The 16,236-nt window shown below is 46.5% G+C and overlaps 1 protein-coding gene across 1 annotated transcript in view; it reads left to right on the top strand.

Annotated features, from left to right (window-relative positions):
* Nucleotides 1-16,236, top strand: part of SH2D4B (SH2 domain containing 4B) — a 129,929-nt gene that overhangs the window by 77,432 nt on the left and 36,261 nt on the right. Inside the window, exons 7-8 of the mRNA XM_056850106.1 lie at nucleotides 3,113-3,323; nucleotides 5,221-5,348. Of these exons, the coding sequence (XP_056706084.1) occupies nucleotides 3,113-3,323; nucleotides 5,221-5,348 (339 nt within the window). The remainder of the gene's footprint in view (nucleotides 1-3,112; nucleotides 3,324-5,220; nucleotides 5,349-16,236) is intronic.

Below are 16,236 nucleotides of genomic sequence, written 5' to 3'. Positions count from 1 at the left end.
GTGAAAATGCGCCCCTCCTTTAGCTGTCTCAAGATATCTGAAATTAGAGGGATGGGGTAGGCATTAGTCTGAGTGACAGCATTGAGCTTTCGAAAGTCAATGCAGAGGTGCAGATCGCCTGTCTTTTTGAGGACAAAAAAGGCAGGAGCCAAGCAAGGAGCTGAAGAAGGTCAAATGAAACCATGAGCAAGGTTTTTATCCAAAAAGTCTCGCAATACAGTACGTTCGGTGGTGCTCATGGGATATATTTTATTTTTAGGTGATTTACCGTCTTCCACCACTTCAATAGCACAGTCCATTTTACGGTGGGGGGGCAGAGCATTGCACTCTTTGACATCGAAAACGTCCACGAAATCCTGATACTCAACAGGCAGTATGAGAGGGTGTGTGTGTCAGAGACTAAGGCTGTGGCTGTCGGGAGAACTTCATGTCGGTGTTGGGCGCAGTCAGGATGCGAGAAGGTGATAGTATCGGCATTCCAGTCCATAGAAGGGCTGTGTCCCTTTAGCCAGTTTATTCCCAAAATGACTGCGTATCGGATGGGGGCTATAGTGAAGTCTATTTGTTCCCAATGAGAACCGATATCCATCGCAACGCTGCGAGTGCGACGGTCTACCGGGCCACCCCTAAAGGTGCTGCCATCCATCTGAGCGAACTGGATAGGGTCAGGTAGTGTCTCGGACTTAACTTTAAGTGCCTTAAAAGTGGCCTCATTGATTAAGGAGCGCCCATAGCCCGAGTCTATGAGGGCTTTAACATGTAGTTTGGGGCCTCGTTTGTAATGTTGTAACACTACATCCACATATACAGTATTTTTAACTTCACTCACCATAACAGGAGCCTTGGGTTTTGCAGGAGAAGCTGCAGGGGTCTGCGGTGTCGCTCCGCTCACCGCAGACCCTGCCCGTTTTTTGACAAGTCAAGAGGAGATTCTAGGTTGAGGGCAGGGGGATCCCAGGAGCGATCCTCATCAGAAGATTGAGAGTTGTCCCCCAATGGGGCACTTGTAATCTGAGTCCCGGATGGGACGGTAGGAGTGGGTTCACCAGTGACTTCTCCGACGTGAAGTGCCGAGGGCGCATATCGTCCCGGTGCAGTGCTGCGTGCGGCAGCGATGCCTCTGTGTTGAGGTCGTCCCTGAGCCCGGGGGGGGGGTCCTTCTGGACGAGAAGGAAGAGCGAGGTCTGGCCGGCGCGGGCAGGCTGCTGCGAAGTGGCCCATGGTGCCGCAAACAAGACAGGCTCCCCTCTGGAACCAGGATCGCGGTCCTGTGAGGGTTGCGTTGGTCTCCGCGGGACGGGGGTTGAAGCCTTAGAGGGAGGCTTTTGGCTGTTCCCCTCTTTGGTCCAACGCCGAACCAGGGAGATGAACTGGTGGTGGCTTTCCACTTCTTCCGCCAGCAGGAAACTCTTCACTTGTTGCATGGCAATTCTGGTGGGCGGGCATGCGCACTGACGTGGACTCCTTCGTTCGCGGCTGCCCAACTTGTGCCACTGTCAAACGTTCTCAAGGAAAACCCCCTGGACTTTTGCAACCCTTAGAAATTCCCTCCAGACCCTGAGAAGTCAGTGCCATAGATTTTATGACTGACCTCCCTCTTAGTGAGGATAAAACTGTTCTATGGGTTGTTACGGACCTTTTCTCCAAACAAGTGCACCTCATCCCATGCGCAAGTATTCCCTCCGCCCCAAAGCTGGCCCGCCTCTTTGTGTCACATGTCTTCCGTCTACATTCCTTCCCGCGGAAGATAATAAGCAACAGGGGAGGCACCTATATAGCCAAATTTTGGAAAGCTTTCCTTAAATTGGTGGGGGTGGAGCAGGGTCTCTCTAATACATTCCATCGTCAGACTGATAGACAAACTAAATGTGTCAATTCTGTGTTAGAATGTTACCTTCATTGTTATGTCAATTATCACCAAGATAATTGGGTTGAACTGTTGCCTTTTGCTAAATATGCCTACAACAACGCTGTTCACCAATCCACAGGGTTTAGTCCATTTCAAGCTATATATGGTCAAGACTTTGGTCCTATCAAACAGCTAAATATTTCCAGGGGAGAGGACGATAGAGATATAGCTGCATGGGTAGAGGCAATTCATACCACCTGGCCCTGGCTGATAAAAAATTTAAAACGAGCCAAACGTAAATACAAGGCTCCGGCTGACAAACATCGATCTCCTTGCCAGGACTATAAAGTGGAGGACTTGGTCTACCTGTCTACCAAGAACCTTCATTCCACCCGGCCTTGTGACAAGCTAAGTGCCAAATATGTAGGACCTTATCCCGTGTCTCGTATCATCAACCCCTTGACAGTGGAACTCACTCTGCCAAAGGCACTCAAACGTATCCATCCAGTTTTCCATGTAAGCCTTTTGAAACCGCAGTTGTGTTGCTTTGCAAACTTCTTTGCACCTGCCCCGCCCTTGTTCCCCGCAGCTCAGCTGTTTGTCGGGGCTGGGAGCTTTGTGTGTGGGCAGCAAGCTCTGCTCAGAGATGCACATTAAGGGTGGGGGACCCCTTTCGGGGCCCATATCTCAGCCCCCCTGACCCAATCTTTACAAAACTTGGGGGGTCTTGCAAGAAGGGTCCTTTGAAGCTCCGCTGAAAGTTTGAGACCTCTACCACCAAAAATGCCCCCCCCCAGAGCCGCGGAAAGGCGCGGTTGTGTTTTTAATGGCTTTATTCAGCCGAATTTTTTTTCCCGAACTTTGAATTTGCGCTGAATTGCACGGACCCGAAGCGGGGGAGTTCGGACTTCGGCATATCCCGAATCCAGACGGGCCGAATTCGGCCAAATCCGAACTATACCGATTTTTTTTTCAACAGCCCTACAGAGTAGACAATACTAACCTTGACAGATGAATGGTCTCCATCGGTATAGAGCAGCTTCATGGATTTATTGCATCAGTGGCTTGATTTGTATTATGTCAGCTTCAATTTTATATGACACTTCATTTCAAAACCTGAATCATGTTTTTTGAAATTCTAATATTAAGTATTCTTTTTCTACAGTGTCCTAGCAATTTTAATCATAGCCGGGGTGGATTCAGAGCAGAATGAACAGGGAAGCTGTGAAGTTCTTACGACTCTCTGCTTCCTCCTCCCTGCAGTACGCCGCTCGAAAGCTGCTGATGAAGAAATGAGCTGCAGAGCACGGCGGGCTCGGGACGAATATCGGCGGCAATCCTTGCGAGCCATCCAAAAAGGAAAAGTCGCCGGTCTGAGTAACCAGTTCCAAGGAGCTGCTCTGAATAATGAACAAGGCACAAAGCAGGCCATCACCTGTCCTGTTCCACCATTGACCATGACATTACCAGCCAGGTTGGTTTGTATGGGAATTTAGACTTGGTGGTGTAGTGGTTAAGAACAGTAGTTAGGAGTGGTGGACTCTAATCTGTAGAACCAGGCTGGTTTCCCCACTCCTCCACATGAAGCCAGCTGGGTGACCTTGGGCTAGTGACAGTTTTCTCCAAGCTCTCTCAGCCCCACCTATCTCACAGGGTGGCTGTTGTGGGGAGGGGAAAGGAAGGAGATTGTAAGCCGGTTTGATTCTTCCTTAAGTGGTAGAGAAAGTCGGCATATAAAAACCAACTCTTCTTCTTCTTCTTCTTCTTCTTCTTCTTCTTCTTCTTCTTCTTCTTCTTCTTCTTCTTCTTCTTCTTCTTCTTCTTCTTCTTCTTCTTCTTCTTCTTTGTTTTAGCTCCCATATGGGGGTCACTGCCGCCCTGCCTCTATAAGCAAATTTGCCTGGAGTGATTGACGTCACTTCTGGGTTTCCCTAGCACATTCCTCCAAAAAACTGTTTAGAAATGATAGTTTTTGGAGGAAAGTGCTAGAGCATCTCCGTCACTTCTGAGTTTACTCCAGAAGGGGCATTATTGTGCTGATCAACCCCCAGCCCCAGCCCCACCACAACGAAGCTTCTGCTAGTGACTTGGCAACTCTAGGAGAGAGGCAGGAACCACCCCATTGTCTCATAACGACACAGGGTCAAAATCCACTGTGTGAACAGACTGCTAGACTTGATGGACCTTGTTCTGATCCAGCATGGCCTTTCTTATGTTCTTATCATTAAATAAATGAATTTGTGCCTTTGACATAGTGTTTACTAAATAGACCCGGCCCTGACCTTGATGGCCCAAGCTACCCCAGTCTCCTCAGATACCAGAAGCTAAGGAGGAGATCTCCAACTAGTACCTGGAGGTTGGCAACCCTAGCAAGCAGGCATTTGAGCCCAGGTGTCTTCGGTCCTAGTCCAACTTTTAAGCCACTGCACTGAGCAGCCTGTACGCTGCCATACAAAGTGTGTTGTTATTCTTTGCTTTGAAGATGGCTTGAAGAACTGAATATACCAAGGCCGTGTTGAGTCAGACCTGAGATCCGCGTAGCTCCAATTTCTGTTTTCCAGCTGCAGCGGGCACCTCTGACTCAGAGGTGCACGAAGCTTAAAAGGAAGGCATGAGATCAGTAATACATCCCCCAGTCTTAAGCCGCTGCTTTGTGTAGTCAGAGGTGAATTTGGTTTGTGCTTCTGGCCATCCTGGCGAGCAGCTACCGACAGATCTGCCCTCCGTGTATTTCTCTAATCCTTTTAATAGGCAGTTTGCTCTTGGCCATCACAGAACGTGGGGTGCGGGAAGAAGGGCTTCCTTTTTCATTTTTCATAAACCCGCAGCCTATCAGTTTCGACAGATGATCTCCGGAGTGTTTTGTGTTTTGAGGAAGAGTGAATTATATCGCCGTATTATTCATTCTCTCCGCACCACTTGCCATCGCGCACCGATCTCCGTTATCGTGTCCCACCTCGGTCTTCTTTTCTCAGCTGAAAAGCTCTGAGTAATCAAATACAGCACATTCCCTGCAGAAATGCCTCTTCGCAAGCACTGGGCCTCTCAGTGTCAGGGTAGGGTTGCCAGGGCCCTCTTCTCCACTGGCGGGAGGCTTTGGCGTGGAGCCAGAGGAGGGTGGGGTTTGGGGAGGGGAGGGACTTCAATGCCATAGTCCAATTGCCAAAGTGGTGAACTGATCTCTATCAGCAGGAGATCAGTTGTAATGGCAGGTGATCTCCAGCTAGTACCTGGAGGTTGGCAACCCTAAGAGAGGGAGATAGGGAGAGGGAGGGAGAGAGAAAGAGAATGCCTTTTTATTTGGTAACTTTGGTATAATTTTTTCTTCCACTTGCCTCTAACCTCCTGTTTCTTTTGTTAATATAATACAGCAAAGCTTGGGAGTGGCCTCCAAGGCCTTTCTCCAGAGATGTCATCATTCAGTGGTTCAGAGTGGAGCAGCTTCCACGCCGCGCTGGATTCGAAAGGAACACCAACACGATTGCACCGTGGTTTCACGGTAAAGCTGACCTTTCTTGCATTCTTGAGCGGGAAGCACTTGTTTCTTGAAGCCATGGGGACCTGGAGATGTTCGTTAGTTTCCTGAAGGTAGTTTGAAGGGATGAGATGAGCTCAACTCTAGGCCTCAGAGCTGCCTTTTGTTAAAAAAAATATAGTGCAAAGTGAATATGTGTCTCTGAAACAGTGCTTCTTCAGCCTCTTCCATATTACATGACTTGGGAGTAAGCTTTTCGCTTAGGGCTACCATCATCCAGGTGGTGGCTGGAGATCTCCTGCTATTACAACTGTTCTCCAGGTGACAGACATCAGTTAACCTAGAGAAAATGGCTGCTTTGGAAGGTAGACTCTATGGCATTATAACCCATTGAAGTCCTTCCCCTCCACCGGCTCCACCTCCAAAATCTCCAGGTATTTCTAGAGCTGGCAACCCTAGCTACACTCCAGCCAAACACTGCTGTGTGGGGTTACCACTTCCAGGTTGGGAAATTCCTGGAGATTTGGGTGTGGAGTCTGGGTAGGTCAGGGTTTGGGGAGGAGAGGGACATCAGCCCGATAGCAGCCAAACCAGTCATTTTCTCCAGGGGAAGTGTTTTCTGTTGTCTGGAGATCAGTTGTAGTTCATGTCATGGCGTCAGTGGTGCTGTAGGACTTCCTGCAGTCTCTATGGAAAATACCATAGAGATTTGGGATATTCCTAGAGCGCCACTGATGCTGTGACATCACTTCCACCCACTCCACAGGAAGTGATATCTCAGCATTGTGTTGACATTCTTCCTTTCCATTTTCCCCTCGTTCCACTCCACAGATCAGTGCAGGAGTTGGAGCGTGGGGTGGGGAAGTTGTTCACTATGGTGGGCTACCTGTCAAATCTAGCTTCGCAGTAGCGGTAGTGATGGAGGTTCATTTCCTTCTGCCTTGCGACAGCTTCTGTGCTTGCATAGTAGATGAAGCTGCCTCTCTCCCAGAGTCATGATTGGCTGGGTCAGGTAATCAAAGAATGCTGGGAGAGGGGAATTATGACTCCAATAAAGCTGTGCAGCAAAACTATGTTGGTAGCACAAACCAAACAGTATGTTAAAAAAAAACACCATAGTATTTATAAATCACTCGCCAACTGGTATGATCACTCTTTGGAGAGAGCCAGCATGGTTTAGTGGTTAAGAGTGGTGGTTTCGAGCGGTGGACTCTGATCTGGAGAACCAGGCTGAGGCTAATCTGGTGAACTGGGTTGGTTTCCCCATTCCTCCACATGAAGCCAGCTGGGTGACCTTGGGCTAGTCACAGTTCTATTAAGGGCTCTCTCAGCCCCACCTACCTCACAAGGTGTCTGTCGTGGGAGGGGAAGGGAAGATGATTGTAAGCCGGTTTGATTTTTCCTTAAGTGGTAGAGAAAATCAGCATATAAAAACCAACTTTCCTCCTCCTCCTCCTCCTCCTCCTCCTCCTCCTTCTTCTTCTTCTTCTTCTTCTTCTTCTTCTTCTTCTTCTTCTTCTTCTTCTTCTTCTTCATAATTGGCTTTGGAATGGCACACACTCATGACAGATTTATGGGGAAGGGACTAGGACTCCCATTGGGTGGTGTTAGAATGCAGAGGTGCGAATTGATGCTGCTTGCTTTCAGCTGCACCATTTGAATACTGCCAAACAGGCTTGAGCTGCTCGCGAGCAGCTGAACTGCCCTAAGATCAATCCCTGTTTGCATTGCATCAACAGAATGCAGGCGAAATCAGCGGGTGCATGCGTACCCCTAGTTCTGCAAATGTCGCCACAAACCCTACCTTGGCAGTCGTACAGTATTTCCAGGGATGGCCCAAGGTTTGGGGGTTTGTTGGTGCAGGATGATTCCGTCAAACTCTTCAAGGCTATCCAGAGATGCTGAGGGGCATTTTTAAGGTTAGCTCGGTAACCAAGGTTGGGTGGAGAAATATGTAGAAATAGATTTATTTTAAGGCACTTATGTCAGGGTTAAAAACATTAAAAATGATAAAACAAAGTACAATAACAGCTAATAAGGTTGATAAACTTAAACCACACACCATAGGCCTTGGTATAAATGTTTGATCAGGTTGATACTCATGTGGAGGAGTGGGGACTCAAACCCAGTTCTCCAGATGAGAGTCCACCACTCCAAACCACTGCTCTTAACCACTACACCACGCTGGCTATCCATATATAATTAACCCTGATATAAATGCCTTAAAATAAATACATTTCTACATAACATTATTTTATCTTTCTCCACCCAACCTTGGGTACCCAGCTTTTGGTTTTTAAGGCTGGGTCTCTTCCCTCCCCCTTTTTATGTTTCAAGGTTAGTCAGCCTTCAGCAGCGTGAGAAAAGCAGATTGCCTTGTTGACTCCAATTTGCTTCTCCCTTGGGAAACCTCTGGGGTGCTTCCCCCCTTCTTCTCTCCTCACAAATAATTTGATCCTTCATACAGCACATCCCTTCACTTCGGTTTTTAATAATTGTTTACGTCCATCCGTCCTTTCAATGGCCTCTGGATTGTTGTCCTTTGGGTCATTGTTGTTGAGAAGTGTTGGGGCTCAGACATTATTAGCAAACACCATAAATGTTTCAGAGCCATGGCCTCCTGGAGGAAGAAAGTGGAGCGTCCGAGTGATGTAACATGAGTTGGGACATATGGCAAGGAGAAAGGAAGCTTAAAGAAAAGAACAAAAGGACGGTGTAGCTATTGCTCTGAAACCAAAGAGCCAGGGGGGCTGAATAATTCATGCCGACGGTCTAATCGTCAATGTGGAAAGCGGTAGTTGCTAACCTGCCGCCAGACACTCGACATCTTTGCTTTGTGTTTAACTGGGAGTCAAGTGCTGATACGTCAAGGCTGTAGATGATGGATGGGAAAAGATTGCTGCATTGGACAGATGTTCCTGGTTCGGAAGGAGGAAAAAAATGTGATTACACAGTGTGTTAGCACAGATGTGGAGAGAGGCTGGTTTGTTGAAACACAACGAAGTCATAAGAGCTGCTCTCTCAACTGCTTTGCCCAGAGCGTTCATATTAGAGACAATTAGTTAAATGGTCATAATTAAGATAGGTGGGTTTAATTTGGAGGGAAGTCCCACAGTAACCTTAGGAAGGTATAAGTTCTACACTGCCGTTCACAGACATTTTTTATTTTATAAGTAGGTTGAAGATCTGGGTGTCCTCTCAGCTGTTTCCTTAGAGTTGCCAACCTCCAGGTACTTGGTGGAGATCTCCTGCTATGACAACTGATCTCCAGTCGATAGAGATCAGTTCACCTGGAGAAAACTGCCACTTTGGCAATTGGACTCTATGGCATTGAGGTCCCTCCCTTCCCCAAACCCCACCCTCCTCAGGCTCCACCCCAAAAACCTCCCACCGTTGGTTAAAAGGGACCTGGCAACCCTATGTTTCCCAGACTGCAACTCATTTAGTTTGTCATCATAAACACCCTCGACCCACCCTTAATCTGCTTTGAGGGTATGACAGGAGAGCATTAAGGAACTATATTAAATATCAATAAGTCTGCATATCCCTCCCCACTAGATTCTGTTTCTTGAAGTGATAGTTGAGTTTGACGCAAGCATGGGTATTGACTTTATATATTTGACCTTCTTCTGTTGATCTTATCAGTCATGTGCCTTTCCGTGCCACGGTGCCAGGTAACTGATGCATTGATATCAATGGAAAGGCAAAGAACTCCAAGCTCGATGCATGAATAAGACTTTCATAATTTTATTTGATTTATTTATTTACAAAACTGGGAACCTGCTTGAGCAAAAGACCAATGGAAGAACTGGAAAGAAAATGGAAGCCGTATTATGAATACGCAAATATGTAACCTACATAACTGGCAGGTCCTATTTTTTAAAATATCATTGTTGATTAGTAGTAGTACACCAGCGTGGTGCAGTGGTTAAGAGTGGTGGTTTGGAGTGATGGACTCTGATCTGAAGAACTGGGTTTGATTCCCCACTCCTCCACATGAGCGGCGGAAGCTAATCTGGTGAACTGGATTTGTTTCCCCACTCCTACACATGAAGCCAGCTGGGTCACCTTGGGCTAGTCACAGCTCTCTTAGAGCTGTCTCAGCCCCACCTATCTCACAAGATGTCTGTTGTGGGGAGGGGAAGGGAGGGTGATTGTAAGCCGGTTTGATTCTTCCTTAAGTGGGAGAGAAAATCGGCATATAAAAACCAATTCTTCTTCTTCTTCTTCTTCTCCTCCTCCTCCTCCTCCTCCTCCTCCTACTACTACTACTACTACTACTACTACTACTACTACTATTAGCCAGTGTAGTGTAGTGGTTAAGAGTGGTGGTTTGGAGTGGTGGGCTCTAATCTGGAGAACCAGGTTGGATTCCCCACTCCTCCACCTGAAGCCTGCTGGGTGACCTTGGCCTAATCACAGTTCTCTCAGAACTCTCTCAGCCTTAACCTACCTCACAGGGTGTCTGTTGTGAAGAGAGGAAGGAGATTGTAAGCTGCTTGGAGACTTCGCTTTGAGACTGTTCTTGTTATTCTTGTTCTTCATTGTGATTTTAATTTTTTGGTTTTTTAAAACATATTTTATTTACACTGTAAGCCACTTTGAGTTCCATAAGGCAGAAAGGCAGCAAATAAATATTTAAAAATAAATAAAATAAATGCATAGTCACATTATTTTGCAGGCGTTGCTGAGAAACATTTGAAAGAGGGAAACGTATTTTTCAACACAACCAAAAATGTTGCTGAAAGGCAGTGGGTATCAATCTCAATCAATCTCAGTCTTTATATATATATATATATATATAAAAACAGTCATAGACCAGAACAGCTCTTCACAATTTACCACTGAAGACCTTAGTATAACACCCTACCCACAGGTTTATACAAATAGCAAAAATGTTATTTGCACAATTTACAAACTATATATACTACCCATTACAATTATTGGCATACTGATGTTCTCAGCAGCATCTGACGAATTCTATAGGCCGCTGCACAAAACTTCGCCCTTCCTACTGTAACCTGTGGATTTTCATCTGTATTTTTTTCATTTAGTGCACTAAAGCAGTGGGTAGTTTTTTGGCTCAGCTCTACAAATGCGTGTTCAATATTAAGCATAACAAAGATGTCAATATTCATTCCCCCGATTCTGAAGTTTAATTAGTTATTTTTGTATTTCCTTTTTACTCTTGAGGAAAATGGCAAATATTATGGTGAATGTTGCGACCTTACAGTCAGCTCTTTTTGCAGATGGCTGCCTTCCTGAACCAGTTTCTTAATGCCCAAAGTACTAAGACTGCACGATTTATTGATCTAGCCTCTAGGCAGGAGTCAGTAAAGCTGTCAGTCTGAAAACTCCCCTGGAATGATACTTTTGAGGCCCACCAATGCAAAATTATGCGGATGGGCTTTCCTTGGGGTGGCTTGTGCTCAGAAATCACACTACAAGTGGGGGGGGGGCGACGACCATGTGATTACACAGAAATATGCAGAGAGATCAAAAATGCAAAATGTCAGGAAGCAGTGGGAGGCAATATTTAGCCTACTGACCTTACAACCGGCAAAAACGACAAGAAATATATTAGAAAATAAAGACATCAGATTCTTATTTTTACAGCTGAGAGCCAGCACGGTGTAGTGGTTAAGAGTAGCAGACTCTAATCTGGAGAAGTGGGTTCGAATCCCCACTCCTCCACATGAAGCCTGCTGTATGACATATCGCAGGATGTTGCCAGTGAGGTAGGGCTGCCAACCTCAAGGTAGTAGCTGGAGATCTGCTGTTACAACTGATCTCGAGCCAATAGAGATCAGTTCCCCTGGAGAAAATGGCTGCTTTGACCATTGGACTCTATGGCATTGAAGTCCCTCCCCTCCCCAAACCCCACCCTCCTTAGGTCCCACCCCCAAATTTCCAGGAATTTCCCAACCCGGAGCTGGCAACCCTATTCCAGGTGTTAGCTGAAGATCTGGGAGTACAACTGCTCTCCAGGTGACCGAGATCAGTTCACCTGGAGATAGGGTTGCCAGGTCCCTCTTCACTATTGGCGGGAGGTTTTGGGGGCGGAACCTGAGGAGGGTGGGGTTTGGGGAGGGGAAGGACTTCAATGCCTTAGAGTCCAATGGTCAAAGTACCTGGAAGTTGGCAACCCTACCTGGAGAAAATGGCCTCTTTGGAAGGTGGTCTCTATGGCATTATGCTCCATTGAAGTCCCTCCCCTCTCCAACGCCCCCTCCTCAGGCTCCACCCCCGAAATCTCCAGATATTTCCCAACCTGGAGCTGGCAACTCTACAGTGAGGTGAACTGTGCGAATGAGGCCCTGAGTCTTGTGAAAACCCTACTGGAGTAGATTGCGTCGCCTGGCCGATCAGCTCTCATCCTTTACTCCTATCCAAGTTACGTTGTCTAATTATCACTTCCTTAAGTCTTGATAGACCTTTTTTCCCCTAGCACCCATTAAATAAAATCAATATATAAATACATCAGAAGCAACTAGACAAATATTAAGTTAACTTTGTTAATTAGAATTCTTGCTTTAGCTCAAGTGATTTAGGACGGGGGGGGGGGGACGTGGTTCCAATTCCCTGGAGCTATTTAATCTTTAATTGAAAAGTCATTTCCGAGGGAAATTTTTTATTTCTAATTTGTTGGCCTTGAATATAAAAGGGAGGCAGCGGAGGGTTTGGGGAGGCCTTCTACTTTCAGTGGTAGAATTTCATTTGGGGATGTATTCTGGACTTCTGTCATTTAGACAGGGTGCCTGATCCAAAATGGATTTAAAGCTGTGGAGGACCATTAAGGAACACGGTACATTTGAGAAGTGTGAGTAATAAAACTTGATACATTGCAAAGAATGAGTAGAATCCTTTCATTCCTTTGTGGGGAGAGCCTTTTCATATATTAGGTATGCACATCTGTGTGAACACAGATGTATCAATGTAGCATTACCCTCATTTCAGGTAATGAGGTTTACCCTCATTACAGGTTTGACTTCAACTTCCCTGTTGATAAGTACTCGGTATAAAATGGAGTTCGCTGTCCTGTAACGTGTAGACGAGCTCTGTGTTTTTTCTTCTTGGCAGAACCTTAAGACAACTGCTAAGATTTTTTTTAATATGCTTTGCTTTTAATGACATTTTGCCTCTGGTTTACGAGTTTAAGGACAGATTGTATTTTCCAGGGCATTTTTTGAAAAATCGCTATTGTAGTTGATGATTTTTTTTTTGACTATTGCAGATTACTGAGAATATTTGTCTCCAGATGGGCATATGGTTGCCAACTCTGAGTTGGGAAATCCCTGGAGATTGGGGGGGGGGGGTGGAGCCTGGGGAGGGCGAGATTTGGGGAGGGGGTGGACCTCAGCAGGGTGAACTGCCATAGATTCCACCCTCCCAAGCAGCCATGTCTTCCAGGCGAACTGATTGTTTTAGTGTGAAGAATGACTGTAATTAGGGTTGCCAGCCTCCAGGTGGTGGCTGGAGATCTCCTGCTATTACAACTGCTCTCCAGGCGATAGAAATCAGTTCCCCTGGAGAAAATGGCCCCTTTGGCCATTGGCCTCTACGGCATTGAAGTCCAGCCCCTCCACAAACCCCGCCCTCCTCAGGCTCTACCCCCAAAAAATCTCCAGGCATTGCCCAATCTGGAGGTGGCAACCCTAAGAATCATAGAATCATAGAGTTGGAAGGAGGCCAACTTTTTAATCCAGCTGGCAACCCTAGTGGTAACCTAGCAGATCTTCCCTTACCAATGATCCCCAACGGTGCGGGGCCAGGCCCGAGAAGGAGTGGTAGGCCTTGCCACAGTCCGGACTCTCCAGTCTCTCCGGGGGGGGGGGGGTAGCAGCCCCACCTGGCTCCCCCAGTAGTTTCTCCCATTCTCCCTCTGCAGGGCTGCCCAGATTGAGAGTCCTTTTGGGGGGTAGTCCAAAGGCAGACGGCAGATTGAGGTTGTTCAGGTTGTCACGGAGGGGGAGGGCCCAGAGAGTCGGCCTCCGACTGCAGCATCGTCTCCAGTTGCTGTGGACTACGGGCTTGAGCCAGGAGTTTCCCCTCTGGGCTGGCTGCTCTGCAAAAGAGGCACGGATGGGCAGGTGAGGCCAGAGCTGCGGTCCCAGAGCCAGCCCGGCTCGCAGGGGGACAGGCAAGCTGCACCGTCGGACATGAAGAAACACCAGCCTCGCCAAGTCGGGCACAACCCATTGCATTCTGGGCGCCGTGTCTCCAGCTGCCCGTAGTTGGGCACATGGGTGCTGGCTGCCTTCCTGACTAGGAAGGAGTGTGGTGGCTCGGCATGGCGGGCTGGCCCCCTTGTCATTTCTGGGTAGCAGCATCACTGTTTTAATTTGTTTTCCACCCACCGCCACTCCAAGCGGCAGCAAACAATGAAGCTTGCCAGCAGAAGTTCCCCGCTGCAGCTGATCTTACCCATTTATAGGGTGGCACCTTCAGAAGGCTTTGATCAAATAAGCTGGTTTTTAAAACATAACGCCGACCTGGCAAGGCGGGCCTTTCTGACCCAATTCGCGGAGCGAGGCCGACAGAGCGCCAAGCTTTGGCACGGAGGTCAGGGGTGGCACGCTGGGGCGCCCCGCAGATTTTCATGGGTTTGGGGCTGTTTTAACAATGACCACTGGGAGGCGGGGTACAAAGCACGTGTCAGAGGGAGCGTGGCAACTGACCTATCGCCGAATGCGTCTAGGTGAGGGGGTGCTGGTGGTGTTACCCCCGAGGGCCTGCAGCCTTGCACGGAGGAAGGGGGTGCAAAAAGCACCCCCTATTGAAAACAAGGTTTTGAGCGGGGCTTGACGAGCCTGGGTCTCGGCAGGTGGAGGGGGGGGTAGAGATGGCCTCCGAAGCTCGCTAGACAGAGAAGGTTTTTTTTTTTTTTTTTAAAGACGTTCTAAAAGCTGAATGACTCTTGCAGGCCATATTGTGACAAGGCACCGAACATAGCATAGTCCCCTGGTTCTACATTCTTCATAGCTGTTTATAAATCAACACAGATGGTGTAATAACATGGCATGAGCAATCTAGCATGTATGTTAGGGGGTCTTTACACAGATGTCCTATGTCAGGGAGAAGACTAGTTGAATAAAACACGTAATTCTGCCGTGAGATCAGTCATGATTTAAAAGCCCTGAATCAGCAAAGGGAAGTGTTGTCTTGTAGTCATCCTGACTCTGATGATCCTATAAAATGAAGTGGACTCATGCTTCAACCACCATGTTGGCAGAGTTCTAATTTGAAAGTGCGGTATACTATTTCCCAACAGGCAGGTACATTTATACCTGCAAACTGTTTGCCATTGGTAACTGGTTCATAAAGTACAAGAGGTGCTTTCCCCTTGCCCCGATGCATGTATCTTTATTTTATTTTTAGACTATGTACAATTGTCAGAATTATTTTTCCACGGTGTGTGTGTGCATACATGCTTGCAAAGAAGGGTCTCTTTCTTACACGAGTCTTATAACAGCAAAAAGAAAAAAGAAAGAAGAAGAGGACACATATTTAAATATGCAAGATAACACTTGAATTGTTAACCAATTTTAACATTTCTCTTGTTCATCTCTCCCCCACACCCTCTAATTAAAACAAATCAATTGTTTTTTTTTTAAAGAAGTGAATAGCTTCCATATAATGGAAGGATTTTATGCAAGCCAGGTACTGCTGGAGTCTAGCTGTAGAGGTCCCTCAGCAATATATATAGTTTCTGAATGGGTGTCATCGGTATCGAGCACCAAACTGAATATGCAGGATACAGCCTTGTAGGCAAAACGCACCTGCATCCTCAGAATCCCTTGGCCTTGAATGACTATAGATTGACAAGGGTGCAATAGCTGCCATGTGAGGCTATAAACACAAGGTGATCTGGACTGTGAAGTTGCTTCTGTAGCCACTATGAGAATGATAACTCTTTCCTAACCTTCAGGGTTGTTTCACCCTGAGAGCAGGGATGTCAACAACCAAGATGTCTTCTGGCCCACCACCCCCACAATTGGTGTTTAACTGTGCAGAAGTGAATCATTGTCGATAAGGATGCTCAGAGAATGCTAAGTGCATGTACAGTGTTGATGCTTCTCTGGCAAATAGAACCCAACACTGCCAAAACATTTTTTTTTTAGGGTCTACCATCCACACATTTGTTTGCCAGCACACAAACATCCTCACAGCTAGATGTTGCATTTTCTTTATTAGGCACAGGGGGAAAAGATTGCCTAAACCTGTTCTATGAGACCGATAAAATGTCTTCTAAGAACCATCTTCCTCTTTGTAAAGAAGATGCAGCAGAATTTCAGAATATTCTGGTTGATGCCATTTACACTATCATGACAAGAGGTTATCAAAGCTCCACTCATTGACCGGTCTTTCTGTTTTAAAGCGTGTGCTGTTATATGTTTATTGCACATAAAGAATAGATAACAATAAAAAAATCTCTACATTACAAACAGCTTCTTTTATATCGTACAAGAATGAAACCATTCCCATGCATGAAAGTATCCAAACCACACAACACACTTAAACCAGATCTTTGCAAATGCGTTAAACGGTGTTCAGTAATTATCAAAAGATTTTATTTTAGCAGTGTAATTTTTTCTCAAAATAAAACATTATTAATAGGCTTCAAAGTTTTCTTTTTATGATTTTCTTGAAGTACTGTAGATCAAAAAAGGATCTCAAATGCAGAGACGGTATGTGAGAGCACGTATTGCACCAGTCTTTCTCTGTTTTTAATACGTGCAGTGCTATGCGCTGCTCTGTTTAGACCTCATCTAGAGTACCGTGTTCAGTTTAGGGCACCACATTTTAAGAAAGATGTAGACAAGCTGGAACTTGTCCAGAGGAGGGCAATAAAGATGGTGAGGGGTCTGGAGACCCAGTCCAATGAGGAAAAGTTGAAGGAGCAGGGCATGTT

The sequence above is a fragment of the Euleptes europaea genome, chromosome 5, assembly GCF_029931775.1.
Source record: "Euleptes europaea isolate rEulEur1 chromosome 5, rEulEur1.hap1, whole genome shotgun sequence".
NCBI lineage: Eukaryota > Metazoa > Chordata > Lepidosauria > Squamata > Sphaerodactylidae > Euleptes > Euleptes europaea.
The sequence above is the reverse complement of the archived record's forward strand: the minus strand, read 5'-3'. Positions and strand labels throughout refer to the sequence as shown.